Source organism: Suillus subalutaceus, assembly GCF_016647625.1.
Source record: "Suillus subalutaceus strain FC151 chromosome Unknown DFJ58scaffold_51, whole genome shotgun sequence".
Taxonomy (NCBI): Eukaryota; Fungi; Basidiomycota; class Agaricomycetes; order Boletales; family Suillaceae; genus Suillus; species Suillus subalutaceus.
In genome coordinates, this window is record NW_024540300.1 from 175,773 (window position 1) to 197,580 (window position 21,808).

Here is a 21,808-nt window from a genome sequence, read left to right on the forward strand (position 1 = left end):
ACAGAAAAAATTGTATGGACTGGATTCGAGGCATTCAGCCATACAGAAGTCACTGGTTACTGTACTGCCCATTCACGAACCTTGGTTCACAGTCAGGTTGAACAACGAATTGAAGATGACGAAACAGTTTATCGCTGCATTGGTGAGAGCTTCTGCTGCTGCTGGTACGGCAAGTGCTGATCAGAGTCAACTGTAGACTCCTTTGCTACACGCTGGAAAAGTCTATTAGTAACCCTTCTAAAAGCTATTTTTTGCAGCGGAAGTTTGGAAGACTTATCCAGTAGGTTCGATCAAATGCAGAGTCCGCGTTGACAATAACACATACATACGTGCACATGGAAAATGCAATGAGAATGTAGTTGTTCTGTTTACGTTCCGACTGGGCAGAGCATTAGATTTACGTACGACCTAAAACGCGTGCCTATAAAAGGTAAACGCAATCAACAAGCTTTGACAGTGACACACAACTTGCACACGACCATCTATTTCCCCACATCAACCGAACCTGAAAATGACAGACTATGACATGGATTTTGAATCGAATTCATCGTCATCTCGAGATTCATCCCCGGCATCGTCGCCGTTGTTAGCACCCTTGGACTCATCTCCGCCCTCGAGTCCACAGCATGAGCCGTATATACTAGACTCCCCACCCCAGACGCGTCTAGGTTTCTCTCATCCGTTCGCGGCATCGGCAAAAGCCAACAAACGCCCTCCACAGCGGGAAAAGAAGGCAGATACTCCCCCGAGTACACCTCCCGCACTTACTCCAACGCCATTGTCCCGCAGCTCAGTCTATTCTCGCTCGCTGGGAGAAAAAGACTACTTGCACGACGAAACGTCAAGTCTCTTCTCTCTAGACTCGAGCACGTCGCGTTACGTTGATCGCGATGAGCGATTATGGGACGACGCGTTGCGTAAACCCTTCGATACAGGTAACGGGCACATAGACCTGAGGTGCCGTATTTCCCAGCTTCATAGAACTCACTCTTCTGACGCGTCTTATCTTGCATACAGTAATCTATCATTGAAAACTATTCCTGCGTCGGTCGCCGATCTCGCGGGTTTTTTCAATACGACGGAATTATCTGAGCAAAGTCTATTCTCCGGACGCAGTTTGTCACGCGTCAAGACCGAGCCAGCTTTCGAGTCCCGAGTGCGTTCATTCGAGCGGACAAAGTCCATTATAGACTCGGGCAAGGAACGACATATGCTTCAACTCTACCTCTTTGGAAACAACATTCACGATCTTCCTCCTGAGCTTTTCAAGTTAGAAAATCTGACTGTGTTGAGTCTGCGTGCGTTTCTTTCGTGTTTCCCATTATTATATATTTACCAAGTTATAGGCGGGAACCAGTTGACATATATCCCCCCGGAGATATGTCATTTGATCAACTTGAGGGAGCTGAATATCTCGCTGAACCGCCTGTCCTACATTCCATCAGAGATGCGAGACATGAAACTCTTGAAGTTACAGCTCAACCCAAATCCCTTCTTAGCCGAGCCGTCCTTTGCTCGCGTCCCCTCCGCCTCTCGCGACATCCTGTCTCAGCGGCGGTCCATGACTCGCATATTCTCACAATACAGGGAGTCGGCGGCGAATTCATCGAGAGCGATCACAGTATCTCCCTTGACGACGTTTCTTCCGGGCGTACCTCCACTGATTGAGATCTGTTATCGAAAGTTACTCTGCTCACTGAAAGACGACAACTCTCGGACTGTGCTCAGCGAATATTATGGGGTCCCTCTTTCCGACGTTTGGAACGTGCCAGAAAATGTACGCGAGGTATTGACGGAGAACGTGCCCGGTGTTTTCAAGTCCAATAGTATCCCTCCCAAACCTCGAAAGCATGGCCGGAGGCCATCGCAGGGCTCGGGCGGGTGTGCAAACCCGGAGCACAAGGGCCGATTCTTCGTGAGGCACGCTGCCGAGCGATTCACATGGGAGCGTCACATCGCTGGTGTAGACGTGGGTGGAGCAGTTCCGCTGCGATGGAGAGGGTGCATAGAGACGTGCTTGGCGTTTTTGGATGAGGATGCACGGCGGGGCCAACGCTCTAGAGCTGCCACCCACGGATGCGAGCGATGCGATGGATTTTGATGAGACGGATGCCGTGATGGCAATGGACTTAAGCGGGTTCGGCGTGGATGAATTCGATGACTGAAGGTATATCACGAACAATCAAGACACTTCATATGGTAATAAATTTGTACAGTAAGTATCTGTTTCCACCGTCCTGTATCATATACCACACCTTGTGCATCATACTTTATAGTGACAGTCACTATGCCTTACAACTGGATTGTAATCACTTCGAATTCTGCTTCACATTTACATGGTGCTTAGGAAATATTTGCCTGCTCCGGTAACTAACTTACAACTTCATATTGATAGACGAGGATTCCGAACTCCTCCTTAGCCGTCATCGGGGTGATATGTATAAACACTGCAGATGCGCTTACATTACTGGGACACTACATCTGCAACTTGTCCTGTCGACCCATACCAGAGGTCGGCAAACAGCGGGTCGCTATGTCGCCTTGTCGTCACGGTATTCATTCCGCCTTGCGCTTCTATGTTAATTACTGTTTCCACTCACAGTTGCGAATGCCACTGTTATTGGTGAACCAAGTGATATTCCTGGACAATATTACACAGGTAAGGGTGTCACCTCCAGTACTGAGAGAATGTAAATTTACCCTGTGCAGTCAACCCGCAAACGATCAACGAGATTTTTTTGACACACCTCGGCCTTTGAACCATTCAAATTGGTGCATAAGTGAGTTTGCAAACAATTCACGCAAGCCTAACTCACCACGGGAAAAGCTGAAGAGGAGGGCAAGCTAGAAATGAGTGAAAATGTATTGGAGTAGGTGGGTGAGGCCCCAGCTGTGACTCTGAACCTCGGTATTTTCAGGTAGCCTTCGAGTCTCGACACCAATATCACAGTAAGTTCCAGCGCTATGAGATGGCTGGTTGGTCGAACCTCTCCTACCTTTATGCATAACCTGCTGTTGTTCTGACTGTATATTTGATTCTCGGCCATTGCCTGTATCATGGAATAACTTGTTCTTTCAGACCCTGATACCTCGGGCGGAAGGACGCAATCTACTTGGCTCCCAGGACGTGTTCTGATAAAGCGTTTTATCGCCGATACCTCCAGACCCCTCGCTTGTATCACAATGCTTCCCCCACACCACTACACATTCTCACAACAGCGCTGGGTGTTAGGGTTGCCGTTCGAGTCGGTGCAACTTTCGGTGTACTGGGTGACTCCCCCGCACAAGTACCCGCATGGAGCCCAATTGCATAATCTGATACTCTCTGAGTCAGACGTGGCTTGCACGCCAAGAGGACTGATAATTGTTAATGCCAGGAGAATGGCTGTGAAGAAGTTCATCTAGACCATCGGTGTCATAAGTTGGATCTACGGTCGGTGAGTTGACTCTTACCGTCAAAAAGTGCGAGTGTATGACTGGTGTCAAGCTAAAGCGCGGGTCTGTTTGTTTTTCTGTTGTTCGCCATTTTTATGCTCATCCAGTGACACGTATATCTGCTACTCATCAAAAATTTGATCTCTAAGTTCAAACTCAGCATTCATGCCAGCGCGGTGAGCATTAGTGTGGGGGGCAAAACTACTTGGCTTTAGTTTTGCCGGTTATAACCGGCAAAACCGGCAAAACTTGGCAAAACTCTAGGCGCTTAGCTAGGTTATGTAGACTGTATGTATGACATTCCTACATATGATGACATCAATATCAATGTTGCCTCGTCCCAGCTGTCACCCTCGCAATTGTAATTAACCACCTCAATCTCATCTAGAACAGTCTGTGGTTGTTCGACCTGATCCAACTCGACGGTCGAAATCAAAATTTCCCACGAGCACTTCAATAATGCTCTGAACTTCTTCACTGAGTATACTCTCTAGATCAGTGAGAAGGTCATCTGCATTGCGAGGCTCAGTCGAGAGCGGAGGTGCCCATGCGAAGGATGCTTTAAGATCCTGTGGAGTCTCAACAATCTCTTCACGAATGTGCATGTGAGTGCGAAGGTTTGCATGAATTTTGCCGAGTGTTTCAAATGTGTCAACTAAGAGATTACACCGCTGTGCAGAATCCAGATCGTGTTGTGCCGAGATCACAGAATGTGCGCTCTTGATAAGTTGTCAGTGTCGCCGCAATGTTTGCATTTACAGTAGTAACAATGGGAGCTGTTGTCAACTCGTTCCAGGCACTCGAAATTATCGTTGATCAGTGATATGAGGGGGCGCCCTCCAGCATGCACCATCTTACTTTAGGGACGTCGTTTTGCGTGTTCTCTTGAATTCAAACTATATTATCAGAGAGCTAAATTACATCTCCACGAGTCTTGGATATCCTGGAGTTCTACCAAGTTTTGCCACCCCCCTTTCGCGTGAGTTCTGCCGAGGACCGGGCACAACCAGTTTTGCCGAACCGGTTGGCAAAACTCGGTAGTTTTGCCAACAACACTAGTGAGCATACAGAATCTAATTCGATCCTCCATCTAGGCGCACTGCTGTGTGAAAAAAAATAGAGTTAATTGAACCAGGCTCTTCAAGATTATTATCTGGTTGCTGGCATCACTGGTTGTTCGCATGCTAGAAGAATGGGGAAACAAAATTTCCGGTCTTGAGCTCCTTGGAGAGCGCTTGGACATTCGCGATATTTGTATCACTATAAAATTGAAAGTAGGTGAAGTTGTGAACTCCAAACTGCGGCATTCCAATTTCCGTCATAGTGTCACGGAAGTTAAACGGAGGCGTATTAGCCCGGCCCAGGACTCGAACATTTATTTCACGTGTGGAATCAAGGCAGATGGGCTTTGGGTCGCCACGGACTAGACACTGCGCTGGCAAAGCCCGTTCGGCAGACATTCTTGCTTGTCCGTGCATGCTCCTCGAGCTGCCTGACTTCACATTGGACGGCCTTTTGGAGCATTTTTCTATCCTAGCAACGCATCGGAAAATACAAGAGGATCGCGTCGTCATTGCACACGTCAAAGACGTGGCTTCTGTTTATTCAACTTAAGATTCGTAACCATTCTGCCTACGCGCGTTTTTTGAGATGCCATGCACTCGAGCATCCGTGGTAGTACACGCCAGGCCGGTCACGAGCCTAGCTTCTGTTCACAAAATGAGGGACATCAGGACCGTAGAGGTCTTGGAGCTGTATGGATTCTTTGAAAGTCCAGGTTGTTCTGTTCGTGCGCACCCACTGGCACCGCCGCTCTCCTACCTTGCATAATATTATTGACGACTTCTGATGAAACTAATGTGCAATGACGTGGTATTGATTGCAGTATATAGATTAATGTAGTCACCGTCCATAACAGGTTACTACCTACAACTCATAAAGAACTAGCCAGTAACAACTATCCATCAAATCATACGGATACATGAATTACAAGTGAGTGTGATCCAAATTTGTGAGCGTTCGTTAGTCCAATAAAGATAAGTCCTTCATTAGGAAGGCGAATGCAGATGGCATCAAGATTAAAGGAGGAGCACTGCGGAGAAAGCTAGGAAAAGAAGAGTAGACAATGATGCGCTCAGTGCATGTCTACGTGGGGCATCGCTTGTGTTGGTGACTGCTGCAGACACCACACCAATGGTCGCGGAAGGGACGGCGCCTCCAGCGCCATTTTCAGCGATTGCCACACTTGAGAGACTGGCGAAGCCAATCGAAGCGGGGTTGTAGCGGAAGACAGAATACACATTTTTCTAATGGAACAAGGGAAAAAAGCTCAGTACGAACTCAAAGCCCGTTTATCATTGCCACATACCAGGAAAGCATCGCCGATGATCCAAGTGGGGGAGCCAGTACCAGTAGTTGCTTCAAAGAATGCGCCAATGCATTCCGTTGAACTGGTTTGTGTGAAGGCAAAATCTGCTGGGCTCATCGACCACGTGGCACCACCGAACGAGAATTCTACGTTTACGGTCGTCGAGCATGCTGTTTGAGCGTTGAGCCACTGGACCTCGCGATGCTCAAGAGGTTTGCTTACGGTAGCTATAATATCCTTCCCATTCACCCGTGGCTGGTTGTGAGCCGGAAATCTGTGCATAGATGGCTTCAACTGAGCTGGCCGGACCGGCTATATTGGTCGTGCCAGTGTCGATAGCAGCAGTTGTTCCTGAAGTAATAGAGACGGAATTGCCCTGCACAGTTACGCCTGGATTGGAATAAATGAGCGATTTTTTATCGAGTTGGTAAAACACTTACTAGTCAATGGTATATACCAATATGAGGGAGTTCCGGGAATATCGATGTAATCAATTGAGCCGGTGTACAAACTACTGTTTGTGTAACCTAAGAGCAGTTTTGTTTGAGCAGATGTTTCATGGTCTGAAACGTTTCATACCCATATTAAGGACTCCTCCGGGCTCAAGAACCTGGGCGCTGGAATCATTTGTATACCTGTTCCATGTCAGTGATACACTTCGTTTCAGAGAGCAAATCTTGTCACCGAGTGAGCTGAACAGCAAAGAGAGCTGAGTCCCAGAATTACTGGAGGCCAAAGTCTGCCATAACGGCATCTGACCCGAACTTGCCAAGGGTTGCCATGCCAAACCAAGCAAGCCAGAAACCGGTGATGTTAGCATATTTGTTGACACTTCGTCCACAACAGCTGTAATGCACGTAAGTAAACGCCAGCGAGCCTATCAGTAAGAGGAGATTCTGACCAAAACCTTGACTGGAAACGGAGAATCCCGCCATTTGCACTGTGTCCTGTGCAACATAGCCAGCTGCAGCACCCGAGCCGTATGTTATCTCGAATGGTGTAGTGAGATTCTCGAAAGTTGATGAAGATGATGGGTTGTATGTAGCAACTGTCCCGCATGAAGTTCCACAAGAAGAACTAGCGACCCAGAGATCACTGCGATAATGCATTACTAAATTATGTCAACACGTCAACTGCACTGGAGCTTACGAAGACCCCGTGTCTAATATGACATCGAAGGATACCGCAGGTGTACCAATAGCCAATGAACCATAGTAGCTGTGGGAATGCTTCAATTAGGGCGCCATGGACACTGGAGAACATATCTAACGCCTACCTAGAATCATACTCCTGGTCGACGATCCTGAAGAAAAGTTGCACTCAGTAAACGCATTTCCCGCTACAATACTACGCACAGATTGTAACCAGTGCTTCTTTTCTGTGCTTTCGAGCTGCCATACTTTGCTAGCAAATTGTCCCTCTGACTCTTCGCCAAAGCAGCCCATTCGCTGACATCTCGAGGAGATTGGTTCCTTCTTACAAGGGGATGGTCTGACCAGAAACGGGGATTACGTCCGTCGGTGCTCCAAAGGTATCCACAGGTAGCGCCAGGAGGGATGCAAGAAAAATTAATGGTATCATGCTAAGACTCAGGCCTCAGCTTTAAGTGTTAAGTTACCAGAGAAGGTTCAAGCCGGGATACCACAAGCCAGTGGAGAATGAGAACGAATGTGTAGGATACCACCCAGCCAATTGCCCTGAAATACATGTTGGTGGTACACTCAGCGCTGCGCATCCGCAGCTACCTACAGCTTCCCACATTGCTAACGGCCGCGTACCTATATTTTAAGAAAGTTATTACGTACACCGTACGAATCGGGTCAGACATTCTCAAAGGCTGTGAAAGTGGCGACAGCCCCGACAGTCGGTGGAAACACACGAGCCTGTCTGGCGAACAGCTACAATAAATCATTATGTGCTAGTGGTAATCAATGCGTGCCCGTAGTACAATTACATCATATAATAATATCCAATAAAAATAACTAGCAGAGAACACGATCTAAGCACAGCGTCCCCTGCATATTAGTCCAAGAAGGCTGTGCGTAGATGGGGCTGTAAATGCACTAGTAAGTAGTCTACAACCGCAGCATTATGCTTGTATAAATGACACCAAGGTGGCGAAGAAAGCGGAAATGACAAATGCAACTGCGCTAGAAGTGCGTGTTGGGGGCGCCGCGCTTGGCTCTAAAGTAAACATTGCCGAGTTGGCACCGAGAGTAGCGGAAGGTATTCCTCCAACTTTGCCGTTCATCGCGAGTGCGATTTCAGACAGTGCCGCGAATCCGACAGACGGGGGATCGTATCGGAAAACTGAATAAACGTTTTTCTATCTCGTGGCATTAATTATCAGAAATGGATATGCGCGCTAAGAGAACATACCAAGAACGTGTCGCCCATGATCCAGGAAGGGGTTTCACCAGATGTAGGTATTGCATAAAATGCCCCATAGCATTCATTCGAGGTGCCTGTAGATGCGAACGCGAAGTCACCGGAGCTCACTGACCAATTGGGCCCTCCAAACGAGATCTCCACCACAACAGCAGTGTCACAGGCTTTTCATAGAGTTTCGGTCCCCTTAATCCAAAGAAATATGTTGTACTTACGGTAACTGTAGAATCCCTCCCAGCTGCCCGTCCCAGGCTGAGATCCAGGGATCTGGGCGTAAATGGCTGCGATCTCAGCCGCAGGCCCTGCCACGAGTGTCGTACCGGTATCAATGACAGCATAAGACGCACTGCCATCTGGCAAAGATATGGGTTTTCCTTGCACAGTCATCGCTTTCAAGGTGCTTGAGCGACACGAACAAAGTAAGATTGCAGTGAAGCTCACAAGTAATTTGTTTGAAGCCAGTACGAGGCTTGTCCATCGGGAAGATCCTGATAGTCAATCGTTCCGGTGTATAAACTCTCGTTTGTATATCCTGGAAACGAAGGTAAGACACGCCAGGAATGTCATGAGTTGCTCTCGCACCCATTGTAAAAGATCCCCCAGGTTCTAGTTTGCCAGCTTGACTGTCATTTAAAAAACTAGATCATTCACCGTAAATGTCCCTGGGGTAAATGAACATGACAAGGATATGATTACCGAGTCAACTGGAAAGCCATCAAGGGTTGGCTCCATTGGCCATTACTTGCAAGCGCCTGCCAAAATGGCATGGCACCAGAGGCTGCGAGCGACTGCCATGCGAGACCCAAGATCCCGGTGACAGGATTTTGCAAGAAGTTCGTCGCGGTAGTTGTCACCACCCCTGTTACGCGTCAGTATTGGACAATCAAATTGTATGACAATAGATAGTTAAATTTACCGAATGTTTGGTCGGAGATCGTGAAACCAGCGAATTGAACAACATCTTGCCCAATGGTACCTGCTGCGTAACCTTTCTCGTAGGTTACACTAAAGCTCTTATTCATATTTTGAAACGTAGAGGACTTTGCCGAGTCAAAATTGCCCGTTCCTTCACACGTAGATTGGCATGCGGACGAGGCAATCCACATATCTCTGGGGAGAATGTTAGATAGGTCTGTTGCCGCGTAAGTCGACGACGCACGAGGATCCAGTGTCTAAAATCACATCAAATGGGTAAGGTGGTGTACCCACATCCAGGGATCCGTAAAAGCTGCAGGAATTGAGCACGCTTGGACAGAGGTGGAATACACGACAGACTTTGTGTCCAACCCCTGGTTGACCATCCTTTTCATCAAAGATTAGTGTCGGGTTTCAGTGCACTCGGGTTAGATAGTTCAGCATACAAGTTCTCGCCCGTTCCCCGCTTTTGACTAAGTTGTGAAGAGTACTTCGCAATTGTGGCGTCCCGCAGGTTCTTCGCATACTCCGCCCACTCTGAGACATTCCGTGAAGGCTGGGTCCTCCGTGTCAAAGGTATGAATTGTCCGGCAGATGATGTATGCCCCTGAGGTGTTCCAACCACCTCCGATATGGTGGAGAGTAAAACAACAAAACTGATGGCCAATAACAGAGGCGTCATGAGAGGAGCTGAGCAAAGGAATACTAGGAGAAGGCCCGGATTATGATACAAAGAATACTGATCATGGGGAAGAGCTGCAAGGTGGGAATGGCCTAGAATCACAGAATGGTATATTTAAGAGCACGGACACTCTGTGGGACTGTAAGAACGGCTGTACACATGACATCGCAGAGCAGCTCTCACGAGTAGCGAGGTTGTCCCAGTAGCTGAGGCCCATAGAATGGCTACCCGTATCGATGCTGGGCTGGACGCCAACTTGAACGTGCTAAAGGTGCACTGCAAATGCCTTGACAAATTTGAAGTTAGTGACAGAAGTTCAGAACGCGACTGCTGGCTGAAGTCCTAAGCGCGACACAAAGACCTAGTCATATACCCCGGAGTTCAAAAAGATTGATCCGTGACATTAGCGCGTCAAGCATGCAACCAGAGTACTTGGCAGCACTGCCATGAGGCTGAGGCGCACAGCGTTAGTACTAGTAGTAGTGAGTTATAGAAATTGATAAACCCACAGCCTGCAGGCATCCTTTTTCCACCTTGATTTACTAGTTGACTGTTGTGTTAACACCGTCATGATTTAAGCTTGGCATCGGATACTTATATGTATAAGTTGTTGCACGTGTCCGCGACTCCACGATCGAAGGAAGGTTCTGTCAGGTTCGTATGCTGATGTGCCTGAAATGATTTCCCTCTTCTGACAATCAGGAGGGTTGATCATCACGGTCCAATTACGTAAGCAATGTCCACCTGTAGTTAACGCTATCGCTTTTTTGCTCATTGCTTCCTCAGATCTCTCGCAATCTTTTCGTCATTTTTGCGCAAGAGTTATTGCACCCGTCCACGCGTGCTTAATCTTGATAACGGACCACTTGCTAGGAAATACCCTCATACCATGATCCCTTGTATTAGCCACTAATGCATCACCGCGATGTTTCTGCCACGACAACCACTTTCTGTGCTGGTAACAGCGGACCCTTGCAAGTCATGCCTTGAGCTGTCAAGAGTGCCACATTCGACGTCTGGGACAGGATAGCATCTTGTTTTCACGTGCTCACTTTGAGATGTCATCATACATGCATTGTACTGTGTTCCAGCGCTTTCCCCCATCAGTCTAGCGTGGTTCTTTCGGACATGCATTCGTCTCTTGTGGCCACATTAAATGCTGATCCTATTTGGTTTGCTCATCGTACGTCAAGAAAGACACGGAGGTGGGTACCGGTGACTGACAACTGATATTACGGCGCAGGTAAATAGGGAATGTGGGATAGGCCGGTCAAATGTAAGAAGAATCAAGATACTACCCGTACTAAACTCAGGGCGATCTTGGTGGCATACCAAAAGGTGTTGGGCTAAAGCCAATGAGATTCTACACGAACAGGACTGGATGGATAGCGTTGACCGGAAGGCCGTTCCCGTGTATATCCTTGGGAGAAGCTGGAGTTTAGGTTGCTGTGAAAGGGTGCTGAATACGACTTTGGGAACCGTCGGCCGGACACCAGAAATGACATATAAAGCCAATGAGACTCTACGACTGAATGTATAGTGTTGACCGGAAGGCCGTTCGCATGTATGTCTACAGTCTGGAGGAACTTGGGAAAGGCTAGAGTCTAGGTTGCTGTGAAAGGGTGCTGAATATGACTCTGGGAACCGTCAGCCGGACACAAGAAACGAGTAGAGACGAATATTATATTGCTGGTAAGAATCTGACGTGGGAGTCGAAACGGAATTCGCATCAGTGAACCGGTGAACAGATGAGAAAGTTATTTATAAAGCAATGTATTGTAGAGCGTCGCATATATTTGCTGACTGCTTTACATAGGAATATTTGGCATTGTTGAGCAAAGACGATCTCGAGTTTAAACTTTACAATCACGCCTGGGGCAGAGGAGAAAAAAGGAGAAACTAGCAAGATGACTAAGACCAGACCGTCAGATGAATCAAGCTTCAGCTTTCGTGGGACGGACAATTAAATTTGCTAAACCAGTACCTAGAATTCTAGATCCTGGAACAAGAATATCTCTCCTAGTATTTCTACTTCAACACATCTGGAGACGTATCATTTAGTACAGCATGCACAGCAACCTCGTGACCTCCTGCAAGCTTTCCATAGATTGAAACATCCACTTATCCCATCCCATCTCCATTGCGCTTTGGGAACCTAAGTTGACAACTTACTTTGACTCCAACAGATCCTTTAAATCTTCGTACGTCGTCCCTGGAGATAAATTTCACCTAGATGATTTCTAACCGCACTCGATTAGTGCTCTCAATTTTCCATTTCATCACGCATATCACAATCTTCGTGAATGAGTGAGGAAAGATGTCGGTTTTTCTCACTCTTGTCCATCCCTCGCTTTCTGACCTTTTTGACAGTTCTTCCATCGTTTGAAGGAACATGGGCAAGGCTGTCCCAGGTTGCTGTTAACGGTGCTGCATACAACTCCCGAGAACGTCAGCCCCACCCGAAATGTTTGGAAGGGACCCGGGTGGATCTCCTCACCTATATATACGAAGTACTAGACGACCCAGAGAAGAATCGACTTATTTGGTTGCATGGCACGGCAGGCGTCGGAAAGTCTGCCGTTGCGTTCACTGTAGCTGAGAGGATGAGAGGTCTAAAAGTGAAAGAGCAGACTAATGTCGAAAGGCGGCTCGGGGGAACATTCTTTTTCTCGCGCAAGCACACGAAACGTTGCACGACTGGGTATTTTTTCGTGACTCTTGTCTATCAGCTTGCCACCAATTTTCCCAGTATCCGGAAGGATGTGAACAGAGCTATCCGTGACGATCCTGCTCTACTGGACCCGGACAAGTCTCTCTGCGACCAGATGGAGGCTCTCTTCCTCAAACTTCTCCGAAATCTTCAACTCAGATTGCGCGGGTGTCCTCCTCTGACGTTTGTTGTCGATGCCCTTGATGAATGCACATCCGAACCCGAGCTTATCGATCTTATCCTTTCCCTTGCACAGGCTCTTCGTGAGCCTGATCTACCTGTGACACACATTTCACTCACGAGTCGCTCGGAATCACATATCTGCAAAGCCTTTCAGAACAAGGAGGTGCAGCCGTTGTTGTGCGAAATACCCGTGAAAACTTCTGGGGAGGGTATTGCTACCACCATCTCGCTCGACGGCGCCGATGTTGACAAAGACATCTATATTTTCTTCCAGCATTCCTTCGCAGAGCTGGCAGGTCGCCATACTGATTTCCCTCAGCCATCGAAGGATGATCTTGCGAAGCTGGCGATTCGAGCGGGCAGACGTTTTATCGTGGCGTCTACAATGATGAAGTTCATTGTCGACGATGAAGACGATGATCCCCGCGATAGGTTACAGCTGATGCCTAAGCTAACGAGCGAGCTGCTACCAGGAACGGAGGTGTTTAAGTTATACGATTGTATCCTCTCCACGTGTGCCGACGCCAAGCGGGCTTACATGCACCTGTCCATCGTCGCCGCCCTCGCAGACCCTCTTCCCATCTCGCAAATCTCGTCACTCCCTGGCCCTGGTTTGGGCAGGGATGTGCAGACAACGTTGATACAGCTACGGTCTGTCATGGATATCCCTACAGACAGCACTCTCCCCGTGAATATCTATCACTCATCCGTTCGCGACTACGTTTCTGACCCCTCAAACTGCGGCCTCCCTCAAGTATGCGATATCACATCACCCCACTCTCTACTCGCACATTCGTCTCTCCGCTTGATGACGGAGGTTACGGAAAGCACGGCCCTCTTGGATGTGCTCTCAGAACTGATGAAACAGAGCCAAGCTATGCAACCTGAGGACCCCCATCGATTAAAATTTTCGCTATCCTTCCTTGTTCGGCCACCAGAGCCACTGTCGGTTCTCATCTGTATGCTATGGCTTCGGGGAGATCGTGCTTTAGATTTACAATATTGGCTGGAGACCGTGGACGGGCGTGCCTGGGTGCAGACCACGGATGGGCGAGAGTGGCTGCAGACTGAGACAGGACGAGACTGGCTGCAGACCGATGGAGGACGAGGCTGGCTGCAGACCGAGGGAGGACAAAACTGGCTGCAGGCAGAGGGAGGACGAGACTGGCTGCAGACCGATGGAGGACGAGACTGGCTACAAACCGAGGGAGAACGAAATCACTGGCTGCAGACTGAGGGAGGTCGAGACTGGCTGCGGACCGAGGGAGGTCGAGACTAGCTGCAGACCGAGGGAGGACGAGACTGGCTGCAGACGGAGGGAGGTCGAAATTACTGGCTGCAGACGGAGGGAGGTCAAGACTGGCTGCTGACCGATGAAGGGCGAGAGTGGCTGCTGACCGAGGAAGGACGAGAGTGGCTGCTGACCGAGGGAGGTCGAGACTGGCTGCTGACTGAGGAAGGACGAGACTGGCTACAGACCGAGGGTGGACGAGACTGGCTGCAGACATGGAGAGGACGGGACTGGCTGCAGGCCGAGGGAGGACGAGAGTGGCTGCAGACCGAGGAAGGACGAGAGTGGCTGCAGACCGAGCCAGGACGAGACTGGTGGCTGCAGACCTTAAGAAGTCAAGACTGGTTGCAGACCGAGGGTGGACGAGACTGGTTGCAGACCGGGGGAGGACGAAGGTGGTTGCAGACCGAGCGAGGACGAGAGTGGCTGCAGACCCAAACAGGACGACAGTGGGTGCATACCTGGGGAGAACGTGAAAGGGTACAGACCGAGGCAGGACGAGAGTGGCTGCAAACCGAGGCAGGACGTGAGTGGCTGCAGACCGAGGAAGGACGAGATTGGCTGCAGACCGAGGAAGGACGAGACTGGTTGCAGACCGAGGCAGGACGAGACTGGCTGCAGACCGAGCGAGGACGAAATTGGTATCTGCAGACCGAGGCAGGACGAGAGTGGCTGCAGACCTGGAGAAGACGATACAGGTGGCTGCAGACCGAAGCAGGACGAGACTGGCTGCAGACCGAAGCAGGACGAGACTGGCTGCAGACCCAGACAGGACGAGAATGGCTGCGGACCTGGGGAGGACGAGATTGGTGGCTGCAGACAGAGGGAGGACGAGACTGGTTGCAGACTGAGGGAGGACGAGACTGGCTGCAGACCGAGGGAGGACGAGACTGGCTGCAGACATGGAGAGGACGAGACTGGCTGCAGACCGAGGGAGGACGAGAGTGGTTGCAGACTTGGAGAGGACGAGACTGGTGGCTGCAGACTGAAGGAGGACGGGACTGGCTACAGACCGAGGGAGGACGGGACTGGCTGCAGACTGAGGGAGGACGAGACTGGCCGCAGACCGAGGAAGGACGAGAATGGCTGCAAACCTGGAGAGGTCGAGACTGGTTGCAGACCGGGGGATGACAAGACTGGTTGCAGACCGGGGGAGGACGAAGGTGGCTCCAGACCCAGGGAGGACGAGACTGGCTCCAGACCCAGAGAGGGCTAGACTGGCTCCAGACCCCGGCGGGCGGGTCAGACTGGCTTCAGACACTGGGTGGGCGAAACCGGCTTCAGACCCCGGGCGGGCAATACTAGCTTCAGACCCTGGGCGGGCAATACTGGCTTCAGACGCCCCATGGCCAAGCGTGGCAATCCACTCCTGCGGGATCGGTACGGGCGACTATGGAAGAATTCTCGAGTACGTTGGAAGCAATCAGCAACTACATCATTGTCCCACAATTGGCTTTACTGCCAACCTTCAAAGTAGTCCAGCGGCTCAAAAGCTTACCAGATTTCTTGATGTTTCCGATGTTCCTGGCCTTGATACCCCAAGATCATTTCACCTCCGCATCGCCAGAAGTTCCTGATAGGGAGATTATCCGTGCTATGAATCTCCTTATAGCTTTTGCGAATGAGGCGCAGGAACGAAGTCGGTCTTCTTCCAACGCTCTCAAGTATGCATCTCAAAACTGGGTTGTTCGCCTGTCGCGTGCTCCAAATCCATGGGACGACACTCTCAACCATATATTCCAGGTTTTCTGGAATCGTTACCTCCTTTCCTGGCTCGAACGGCAGTGGTGTTTGAAGGGACTGCGGTCTTGTCTTGATATTTTATCCGAGGGGCAGAAACTTGCACAGGATATTGCTTTGCTTCAGGTCTGACTATTTTTCATTCCGTGAAACCTCTTTTAATTATCTCTCATCCTCAGTTTGAACCTTCAACCCACAGCCTAATAAACGGTTGTCAGCCATCGGTCCCGATTCCCGGCACTCAACAACAGAAGCTTGTACCACCCTTCCCCTCTCCGAGGCCCAATACCAGTGTTGGCACATCCAGAAAGCGAACTTCGGATCAGTTTCCGGTCAATAGTAACAGTGCACTCGAATCGGACACCTCTAATAGCCCATTCAAACGTCGGAAATAAATCAAGCAGTGTTTGCTACGCAAGACTGGCAGGAGCACCAGTAGGACGCCAGATACCATTTAGTTGACTGCTTGTTATTGATCTAAGCATCTGCCAGGGTCGTGATGTACTTAGTTTGTGACTGTTTAGTCAAGTATTCTTTTTGTTGCGTTCTGTATCAATCCACAGTACTACTAGCAGGCTTTAGTTTTGTATACCAGCTTCTGCATACTTCTTTAACACGCCCATACGATTTGACTTGTAGTTAAAACCTTGTAACATATGGTATTTCATAACCTACCAATAAGCACCACACCGCCGCAGTTGCTCTTCCGCAGCGCGTTTCTTGTACTCAGAGCCTTTTTCACCAAAGACCTTCGTCAACACGCTCTCGATGTTTGCACAGATCGTGGAACGTTTTCTACAAGCCTTTGCAATCAAACGAAATAATTGACCGGTGGGGACTGACGGCGAGCCGTCGCTACGATCTTGATATCATAGTCAAAGATAGTGTTCTTATCTTGGAGACGGCGATCTCAGGATCCTGAATAGGTTCCCTCAGCTTTTCCATGGAATCCCTGACTCAGGGGATGTCTAGAGTCTGGTTGCCACATCGGTGTACAATGCTCTATAAGTATACACTAATCGGTACGTATTCTTTTCATCCGTCATGGTATCGCAGTACTCCCCGCTCTCGATCGCTATTCTGTACTGCACCAACATATCCACGCTGATCATTTTCAGGCCCCATCGATCGGCAAACGATCGGCAATCATCGCGCCGCGCCATGGTGCCTAACGCATCATCATTCACAAGCTCGCATAACACTCCCCCTAGAGGTTGATTGGTGAGGGCACATAAATCGACACCCGTTTCCGTATGACCCCTGCGTTCTAGAACCCCACGGTTCTGTGCTCGTAAGGGTACCATATGCCCTGGCCGACTAAAATCGGACGCAGTCGAAGTGGGATCGACCAACTTCCGCACGGTGAGAGATCGATCATGAGCGGAAATGCCTGTTGTTGTGCCTAGAAGAATTTTTTAGTCGTGGCATAGGCTTCACATAGTTAAAAACAGACCATGCTTGTAGTCTACAGTTATGGTGTATGCAGTTTTGTGTCGCTCCTGGTTTTCGGGCACCATCATGGGAATTTCGAGTTCATTGAGACGCTCCTCGGGAAGAGAGATACAGATATACCCGCTAAAATAGACATGAAGACGGAATGTATGGGTGCAAATGACTCATACCTCGTATGCTTGATTATCCATGCCATGGCTTCCACGGAACATTGACTCGCAGAAATAATTATATCACCCTCGTTCTCTCTTCGTTCGTCGTCCATAACAACAACAGGTACACCACGAGCGAATGCGCTAAGCGCCTCCTCTACTGAGTCAAAGGAGAATTCAGTGGTCCTCCTCAGTGTGACGCCTTCTACTTGAGAAGGTATCCAAGCAGGACCAATGGAGCCATTGCGGGCTCCATTCGTTTTAGCTAGTCTGTGGTGCTCTGGGGCAGAGTCTTGAACCGTGGCAGTGGGCATTGTAGTAAAGAAACCTGTGAAATACTCTGTTCAGCTGTGTGATCGGATAATAAGAGGGAATATTCACCTTGGTACATATGTTAATTTACTTCCCGCGATTTGACATTTGCTGTGCTGTCAACAAATGGCGTGGATGTGAGCAAGCTGTCGGTTCGTAAGCTTAGCGCTAGTTTTCTGTAACGCTCATGTTGAGCAAGGGGAGAAGAGACCGACGAATTATAATTAGCGAGAAGTCTTAGAAATCAAGTGCTAGCGATTCTTCATCACAAATACGATACTACTAATAAAGCCGATGCAAAGCCGGCTTCACTGCGGCTAAATTTAACCTGATGAATTTTGGGCCGACACTGGCACTGTGGCAGTTTGCACACCTGTTTCTCTTGCTTCGACCTCCGAAGCCCGCGCCTGTTGGGACGGGTTCCTTCAATCATAGACATCTCATCTAGAGACTTTTAAATATAATAAACGATGTCGCATCTGGCACCAACTGCTAAATGGGACGCAAGGTATTTTTCTTATCTTATTTCCGCGTTATGTCGAGGTTGGGTTTGACCTCGTCTGGTTTGAAGATACATTGGTCCCATACCTCATGACGCTACATACTATGCGAAGTGCATGCTCGGTGGTGCTCTTGCATGCGGTATCACTCACGCCGCCCTCACACCTCTTGATGTGGCCAAGTGTAACATGCAGGTCAGTTTATCTAGCTCTTCCTGGCTGCGTCATGTCTCATAGCTTTTGTGAACAGGTCAACCCTACGAAATACAAGGGCGCCATATCTGGTCTTGCCACGATCATTCGTGAGGAAGGTCAGGCTGGTATCTGGAAAGGCTTCGGTCCTACCCTTGTCGGTTACTCGTTGCAAGGCATGTTCAAGTTCGGTCTCTATGAAGTGTTCAAGGACCAGTACATGAACTTGGCTGGCGAAGAGCTCACTAACAAATACAAGCCCGCTATCTGGCTCGTTGGTTCCGCATCGGCAGAGGTCTTTGCTGATATCGCTCTCTGCCCTCTCGAGATGACCAAGGTCAAGATCCAAACTAGCCCTACTGGCACATTTCCCACTGCATTCGGTGCTGCCCTTGCAGAGATGAGCAGGACAAAGGTTGAGACCCGCTACCCCCTTCGGCTCCCTTGTTCCTCTATGGTCTCGTCAAGTTAGTTGCGTCGTTTTGGTTCCGATTGCATTTTACTCATGACGTAATAGATCCCCTACACCATGGCCAAGTTCTGCTGCTATGAGAAGATCGTCCAGCTCTTCTACACTCACTGTCTTCACTGAGCCCAAAGAGACGTATTCGAAGACCACTCAGCTCGGTATCACTTTTGCTTCTGGTTATCTCGCTGGTGTTGTCTGCGCTGTTGTCTCCCACCCAGCTGACACCGTAGTCTCCCTCATGGGCAAGCCTACCAACAAGGGCAAAAGTATTGGTACTATCGCATCGGAAACTGGCCTAGTCACACTTGCAACCAAGGGTCTCGGTACCCGCGTATTGATGATCGGTACTCTCACTGGTACGTGAATTTTACAATATTTTGAAATCACTAACCAACCTCGTTTATCAAGGCTTCCAATGGTGGATTTACGACACCTTCAAGGCATCGATGGGTCTAGGCACCACTGGTGGCAAGTAGACTGCGCACTTTTCTGCACTGGTAATATGCCCTTCTTTATTTTACTCGTCTAATTTACTATGACATGCGGACTCACAATAGATATTTACCCCTGGAAGTATATAGTTTTTAGTTTACCTGGTTTATTCCCTTTTGCTATCTTACCTAGTACACTCCACTATTTTTTCGGCATACAATAGATCACGATTGTATTACGACCAATACCACTCCACTCTCCTCACAAGTCCGAATTAGCGCGTCACCTGAAAAACAAAAACCGAAGAGTATGAACCCAAGATGAGCTCGCTCGAACTCTTGCTTCAAAAACTGTATTTGATTAGTCTCCTGAACCAGTCGCCTTGTCACACATTCCCTTCTCAGACAAGGCGACTGGTTCACGAAACTAGTATTCGACAGAATAATGCATACACAAGTATCTCGGCTTCGGCATTGCTTAAACCCGCATGTTAAAGAGCACCCTGGCCCCTCTGGAGCAGCCTGGAGCACCACACTTATTTATAATTTCACAGTTTCCTCATAACGCACTTTCGATCGACCAACAGTCCCGGCGGGGTGTGAGCGGCTGTGACATCTGTACAGCCCACGGACGATATAGGCAAGATGCTATCAAGATGTTCCGCAACTTTGATCGTGGCACTCTTATCTGAACACTTGTGAACCGTTAAATTTGCATTGACTTTTGCTGATACAGCATCGGAAACTATAGGCGACATTGATAAAATGTTCAAACGTTCATCGACGACGGTTATTAGTACTTACTCACAATTCGACATCGTCTTGGAGCGCCACGGTGACCAAGACAACAGAACACCACAGTGACGAAGAGCATGGAGTATGATAAGCCTGAGGTGAAATTCGGTCATCGCCTGGTTACTGTGTAGGAGGGGACGATGGCTCCAGTGAAGGAGCGCAGGCGTGCGTAAATCACAGCGCGCGGATTCCCGACATGGTATGACGCGAGTGAAATTGATATTTCGGGCGATGCAGGGAGCTCTCAAAGTACATAGTTCGACTTGATGTTGAAAATAACTTGGTGTGCAGTGCACTCACACGGTACATGCGCGTGTCAGGCGGGGACTGGGACTGAATGGAGTTGGCGTTGGAGCCAGTCTCAAGTCGCCGGTACACATACATGACATGACGGCCGATTTGTCGGCATAGTCGGGTATGACATGGAGGGTCCTCATCTCACTCTCCGTTCGGGTCGCAACTCAATGTCCGAATGCTGTAATTCATATGTGCAAGTTATCGCCAAGCCACCGTGATTGAATTTACCGTCCGAGATAACGGTGAATCGAGGGATAGACTGCTGGAAGAAGATTGATCCAAGTTGTCATAAACAGTTAAACCCACGTGTAGTGTGCGATAGGTTTTTGGATCGACGAAAACGAAACGACAAATTTCCGACGATATCGTTATTATAACATAGTCTTGCTGGCCAGAAGGATAGCTGAGTCATTCTGGTGGAACAGCCATAAGCATTAGAGAATGTTCAAAACCCACAGTCTAAATCGGTAGTCGACAAAGCCGACGCAAGGAAGAGATCTCCGAAAGACGGGAGGGCGAGATCCAAGCCGAACAAAAAAAGAGAAGGACTTGCTATGTCGCCTCCCACGTAGTGTACCGGGTGCGGCGACTTCTTCCGTGGCAGTTCACGCAGCGCTCATTTGTTCCTGAGGTTACATGATTCGCGCGCAAGTGCCAAGGGTAGGTCACCGTAGGTGAAAATCGCCAATCATTTTCAAAAGACACGAACGCTCGCGAAGCGTTGCTCAAGGCTGTCATCCATGACACGCCGAATGAATAAAAGTGGCAGATTCGAACTTGCGTAAAAGTAGTGTCGCACGCCGCACTTTGCAAATAATTTGCAACAAGAGTGACTCTGACTGATCAAGAGACGTGGCAAAATTTAAGATGTGGATGAGTCTTCGCGAAGTTGTCGGGTCGGTTTGTCGCATGCTACCCAATGTACTTGTTGAAATGAATTTGGAAAGTGTGGTTGCAAGGAAGGCGGATACAGGAAGTGCAAATTAGATACCATTCCGAAGCCTGCCTGCGTGGGAGACTTGTGGAACAATGAGTACCGTGACCCGCCGGGCGACGAGCTAGTGGCTATCAAGTATTTACAATTGAGTGTTTGAAAACGCAATCGTAATTAATGTCAGCTGCGCAGACCGCTATCATAGGGGAGGCTGGGCAGGGCAGGGCTAGGCGCCGCTATGTGATAATGAAATCACATACTTGGATATGTATGAACCTGCACGTGTAAGATACTAGGTTATCGGAGCTGCCTCGAACAGATCCCCATAACGACTGCATGCAGGGTGATTCAATTCAGGCAGAACATGCTGCCAGTGTAATAATGAACTTGACAATTTTGGATTCTAGTATCTGATACAGGCCCGGCGCACTATCATGAGTCCATATGGAGTGTATACATAGCGCCGCGGCTGCCTATCGTGTACCACAACACTCTTCAACCGTTTCCCACAAACTGTTTGTCCCAAAAATTTGAAAACCAAGTCGAGGAATTATGTCAGTCG

The 21,808-nt window shown here is 49.0% G+C and overlaps 6 protein-coding genes across 6 annotated transcripts; 2 read left to right on the top strand and 4 right to left on the bottom strand.

Annotated features, from left to right (window-relative positions):
- Positions 1–462: 462 nt before the first annotated feature.
- DFJ58DRAFT_376500 (uncharacterized protein) lies at positions 463–2,277 on the top strand. The gene is made up of 3 exons (XM_041380103.1): positions 463–957; positions 1,018–1,298; positions 1,347–2,277. The coding sequence occupies exons 1-3, from the start codon at positions 512–514 to the stop codon at positions 2,099–2,101; spliced, it is 1,482 nt and encodes a 493-aa protein (XP_041244077.1). The 5' UTR covers positions 463–511; the 3' UTR covers positions 2,102–2,277.
- A 3,013-nt stretch (positions 2,278–5,290) lies between these two features.
- Positions 5,291–7,553, bottom strand: DFJ58DRAFT_787651 (aspartic peptidase domain-containing protein). The gene is made up of 11 exons (XM_041390115.1): positions 7,307–7,553; positions 7,159–7,229; positions 7,080–7,106; positions 6,953–7,021; positions 6,705–6,898; positions 6,502–6,649; positions 6,383–6,438; positions 6,244–6,330; positions 6,026–6,193; positions 5,804–5,973; positions 5,291–5,741 (listed from the first exon to the last, which is right to left on the bottom strand). Exons 1-11 carry the CDS (start codon positions 7,382–7,384, stop codon positions 5,514–5,516), a joined length of 1,296 nt encoding a protein of 431 aa, XP_041244078.1. The 5' UTR covers positions 7,385–7,553; the 3' UTR covers positions 5,291–5,513.
- A 339-nt stretch (positions 7,554–7,892) lies between these two features.
- DFJ58DRAFT_727808 (acid protease) lies at positions 7,893–9,788 on the bottom strand (the record flags this gene model as incomplete). The annotated part of the gene is made up of 9 exons (XM_041385519.1): positions 7,893–8,129; positions 8,183–8,355; positions 8,407–8,580; positions 8,633–8,814; positions 8,888–9,050; positions 9,108–9,301; positions 9,351–9,419; positions 9,467–9,493; positions 9,553–9,788. The coding sequence occupies 9 exons, from the start codon at positions 9,786–9,788 to the stop codon at positions 7,893–7,895; spliced, it is 1,455 nt and encodes a 484-aa protein (XP_041244079.1).
- A 6,863-nt stretch (positions 9,789–16,651) lies between these two features.
- On the bottom strand, positions 16,652–18,045 carry DFJ58DRAFT_703110 (GTP cyclohydrolase II). The gene is made up of 5 exons (XM_041383647.1): positions 18,002–18,045; positions 17,698–17,945; positions 17,335–17,644; positions 17,166–17,287; positions 16,652–17,114 (listed from the first exon to the last, which is right to left on the bottom strand). The coding sequence occupies exons 2-5, from the start codon at positions 17,705–17,707 to the stop codon at positions 16,681–16,683; spliced, it is 876 nt and encodes a 291-aa protein (XP_041244080.1). The 5' UTR covers positions 17,708–17,945; positions 18,002–18,045; the 3' UTR covers positions 16,652–16,680.
- Positions 17,993–19,488, top strand: DFJ58DRAFT_787679 (mitochondrial carrier protein). Its single transcript, XM_041390116.1, has 7 exons — positions 17,993–18,136; positions 18,200–18,323; positions 18,379–18,735; positions 18,838–18,879; positions 18,914–19,145; positions 19,198–19,290; positions 19,347–19,488. The coding sequence occupies exons 1-6, from the start codon at positions 18,099–18,101 to the stop codon at positions 19,263–19,265; spliced, it is 861 nt and encodes a 286-aa protein (XP_041244081.1). The 5' UTR covers positions 17,993–18,098; the 3' UTR covers positions 19,266–19,290; positions 19,347–19,488.
- A 52-nt stretch (positions 19,489–19,540) lies between these two features.
- DFJ58DRAFT_787682 (uncharacterized protein) lies at positions 19,541–20,349 on the bottom strand. Its single transcript, XM_041390117.1, has 2 exons — positions 20,025–20,349; positions 19,541–19,965 (listed from the first exon to the last, which is right to left on the bottom strand). The coding sequence occupies exons 1-2, from the start codon at positions 20,092–20,094 to the stop codon at positions 19,769–19,771; spliced, it is 267 nt and encodes an 88-aa protein (XP_041244082.1). The 5' UTR covers positions 20,095–20,349; the 3' UTR covers positions 19,541–19,768.
- Between the last annotated feature and the right edge of the window lie 1,459 nt (positions 20,350–21,808).

What these genes read in the sequence shown, in the direction of transcription:
- DFJ58DRAFT_787651 (XM_041390115.1), bottom strand. Translation starts at nt 7,384, where the DNA reads ATGATACCATTAATTTTTCTTGCATCCCTCCTGGCGCTACCTGTGGAT. An exon ending in ATATTAGACACGGGGTCTTC is followed by an intron (nt 6,899 to 6,952) that starts GTAAGCTCCAGT and finishes GCATTATCGCAG; the next exon opens with TGATCTCTGGGTCGCTAGTT. An exon ending in CGTTTCCAGTCAAGGTTTTG is followed by an intron (nt 6,650 to 6,704) that starts GTCAGAATCTCC and finishes CGTGCATTACAG; the next exon opens with CTGTTGTGGACGAAGTGTCA.
- DFJ58DRAFT_376500 (XM_041380103.1), top strand. Translation starts at nt 512, where the DNA reads ATGACAGACTATGACATGGATTTTGAATCGAATTCATCGTCATCTCGA. An exon ending in AACGGGCACATAGACCTGAG is followed by an intron (nt 958 to 1,017) that starts GTGCCGTATTTC and finishes TCTTGCATACAG; the next exon opens with TAATCTATCATTGAAAACTA. An exon ending in TCTGACTGTGTTGAGTCTGC is followed by an intron (nt 1,299 to 1,346) that starts GTGCGTTTCTTT and finishes ACCAAGTTATAG; the next exon opens with GCGGGAACCAGTTGACATAT.
- DFJ58DRAFT_787679 (XM_041390116.1), top strand. Translation starts at nt 18,099, where the DNA reads ATGTCGCATCTGGCACCAACTGCTAAATGGGACGCAAG. An exon ending in TGGCCAAGTGTAACATGCAG is followed by an intron (nt 18,324 to 18,378) that starts GTCAGTTTATCT and finishes TTTTGTGAACAG; the next exon opens with GTCAACCCTACGAAATACAA. An exon ending in TCTGCTGCTATGAGAAGATC is followed by an intron (nt 18,880 to 18,913) that starts GTCCAGCTCTTC and finishes GTCTTCACTGAG; the next exon opens with CCCAAAGAGACGTATTCGAA.
- DFJ58DRAFT_703110 (XM_041383647.1), bottom strand. An exon ending in TGGATAATCAAGCATACGAG is followed by an intron (nt 17,288 to 17,334) that starts GTATGAGTCATT and finishes TGTCTATTTTAG; the next exon opens with CGGGTATATCTGTATCTCTC. An exon ending in AACTGTAGACTACAAGCATG is followed by an intron (nt 17,115 to 17,165) that starts GTCTGTTTTTAA and finishes AAATTCTTCTAG; the next exon opens with GCACAACAACAGGCATTTCC.
- DFJ58DRAFT_787682 (XM_041390117.1), bottom strand. Translation starts at nt 20,094, where the DNA reads ATGCTCTTCGTCACTGTGGTGTTCTGTTGTCTTGGTCACCGTGGCGCT. An exon ending in AAGACGATGTCGAATTGTGA is followed by an intron (nt 19,966 to 20,024) that starts GTAAGTACTAAT and finishes TGTCGCCTATAG; the next exon opens with TTTCCGATGCTGTATCAGCA.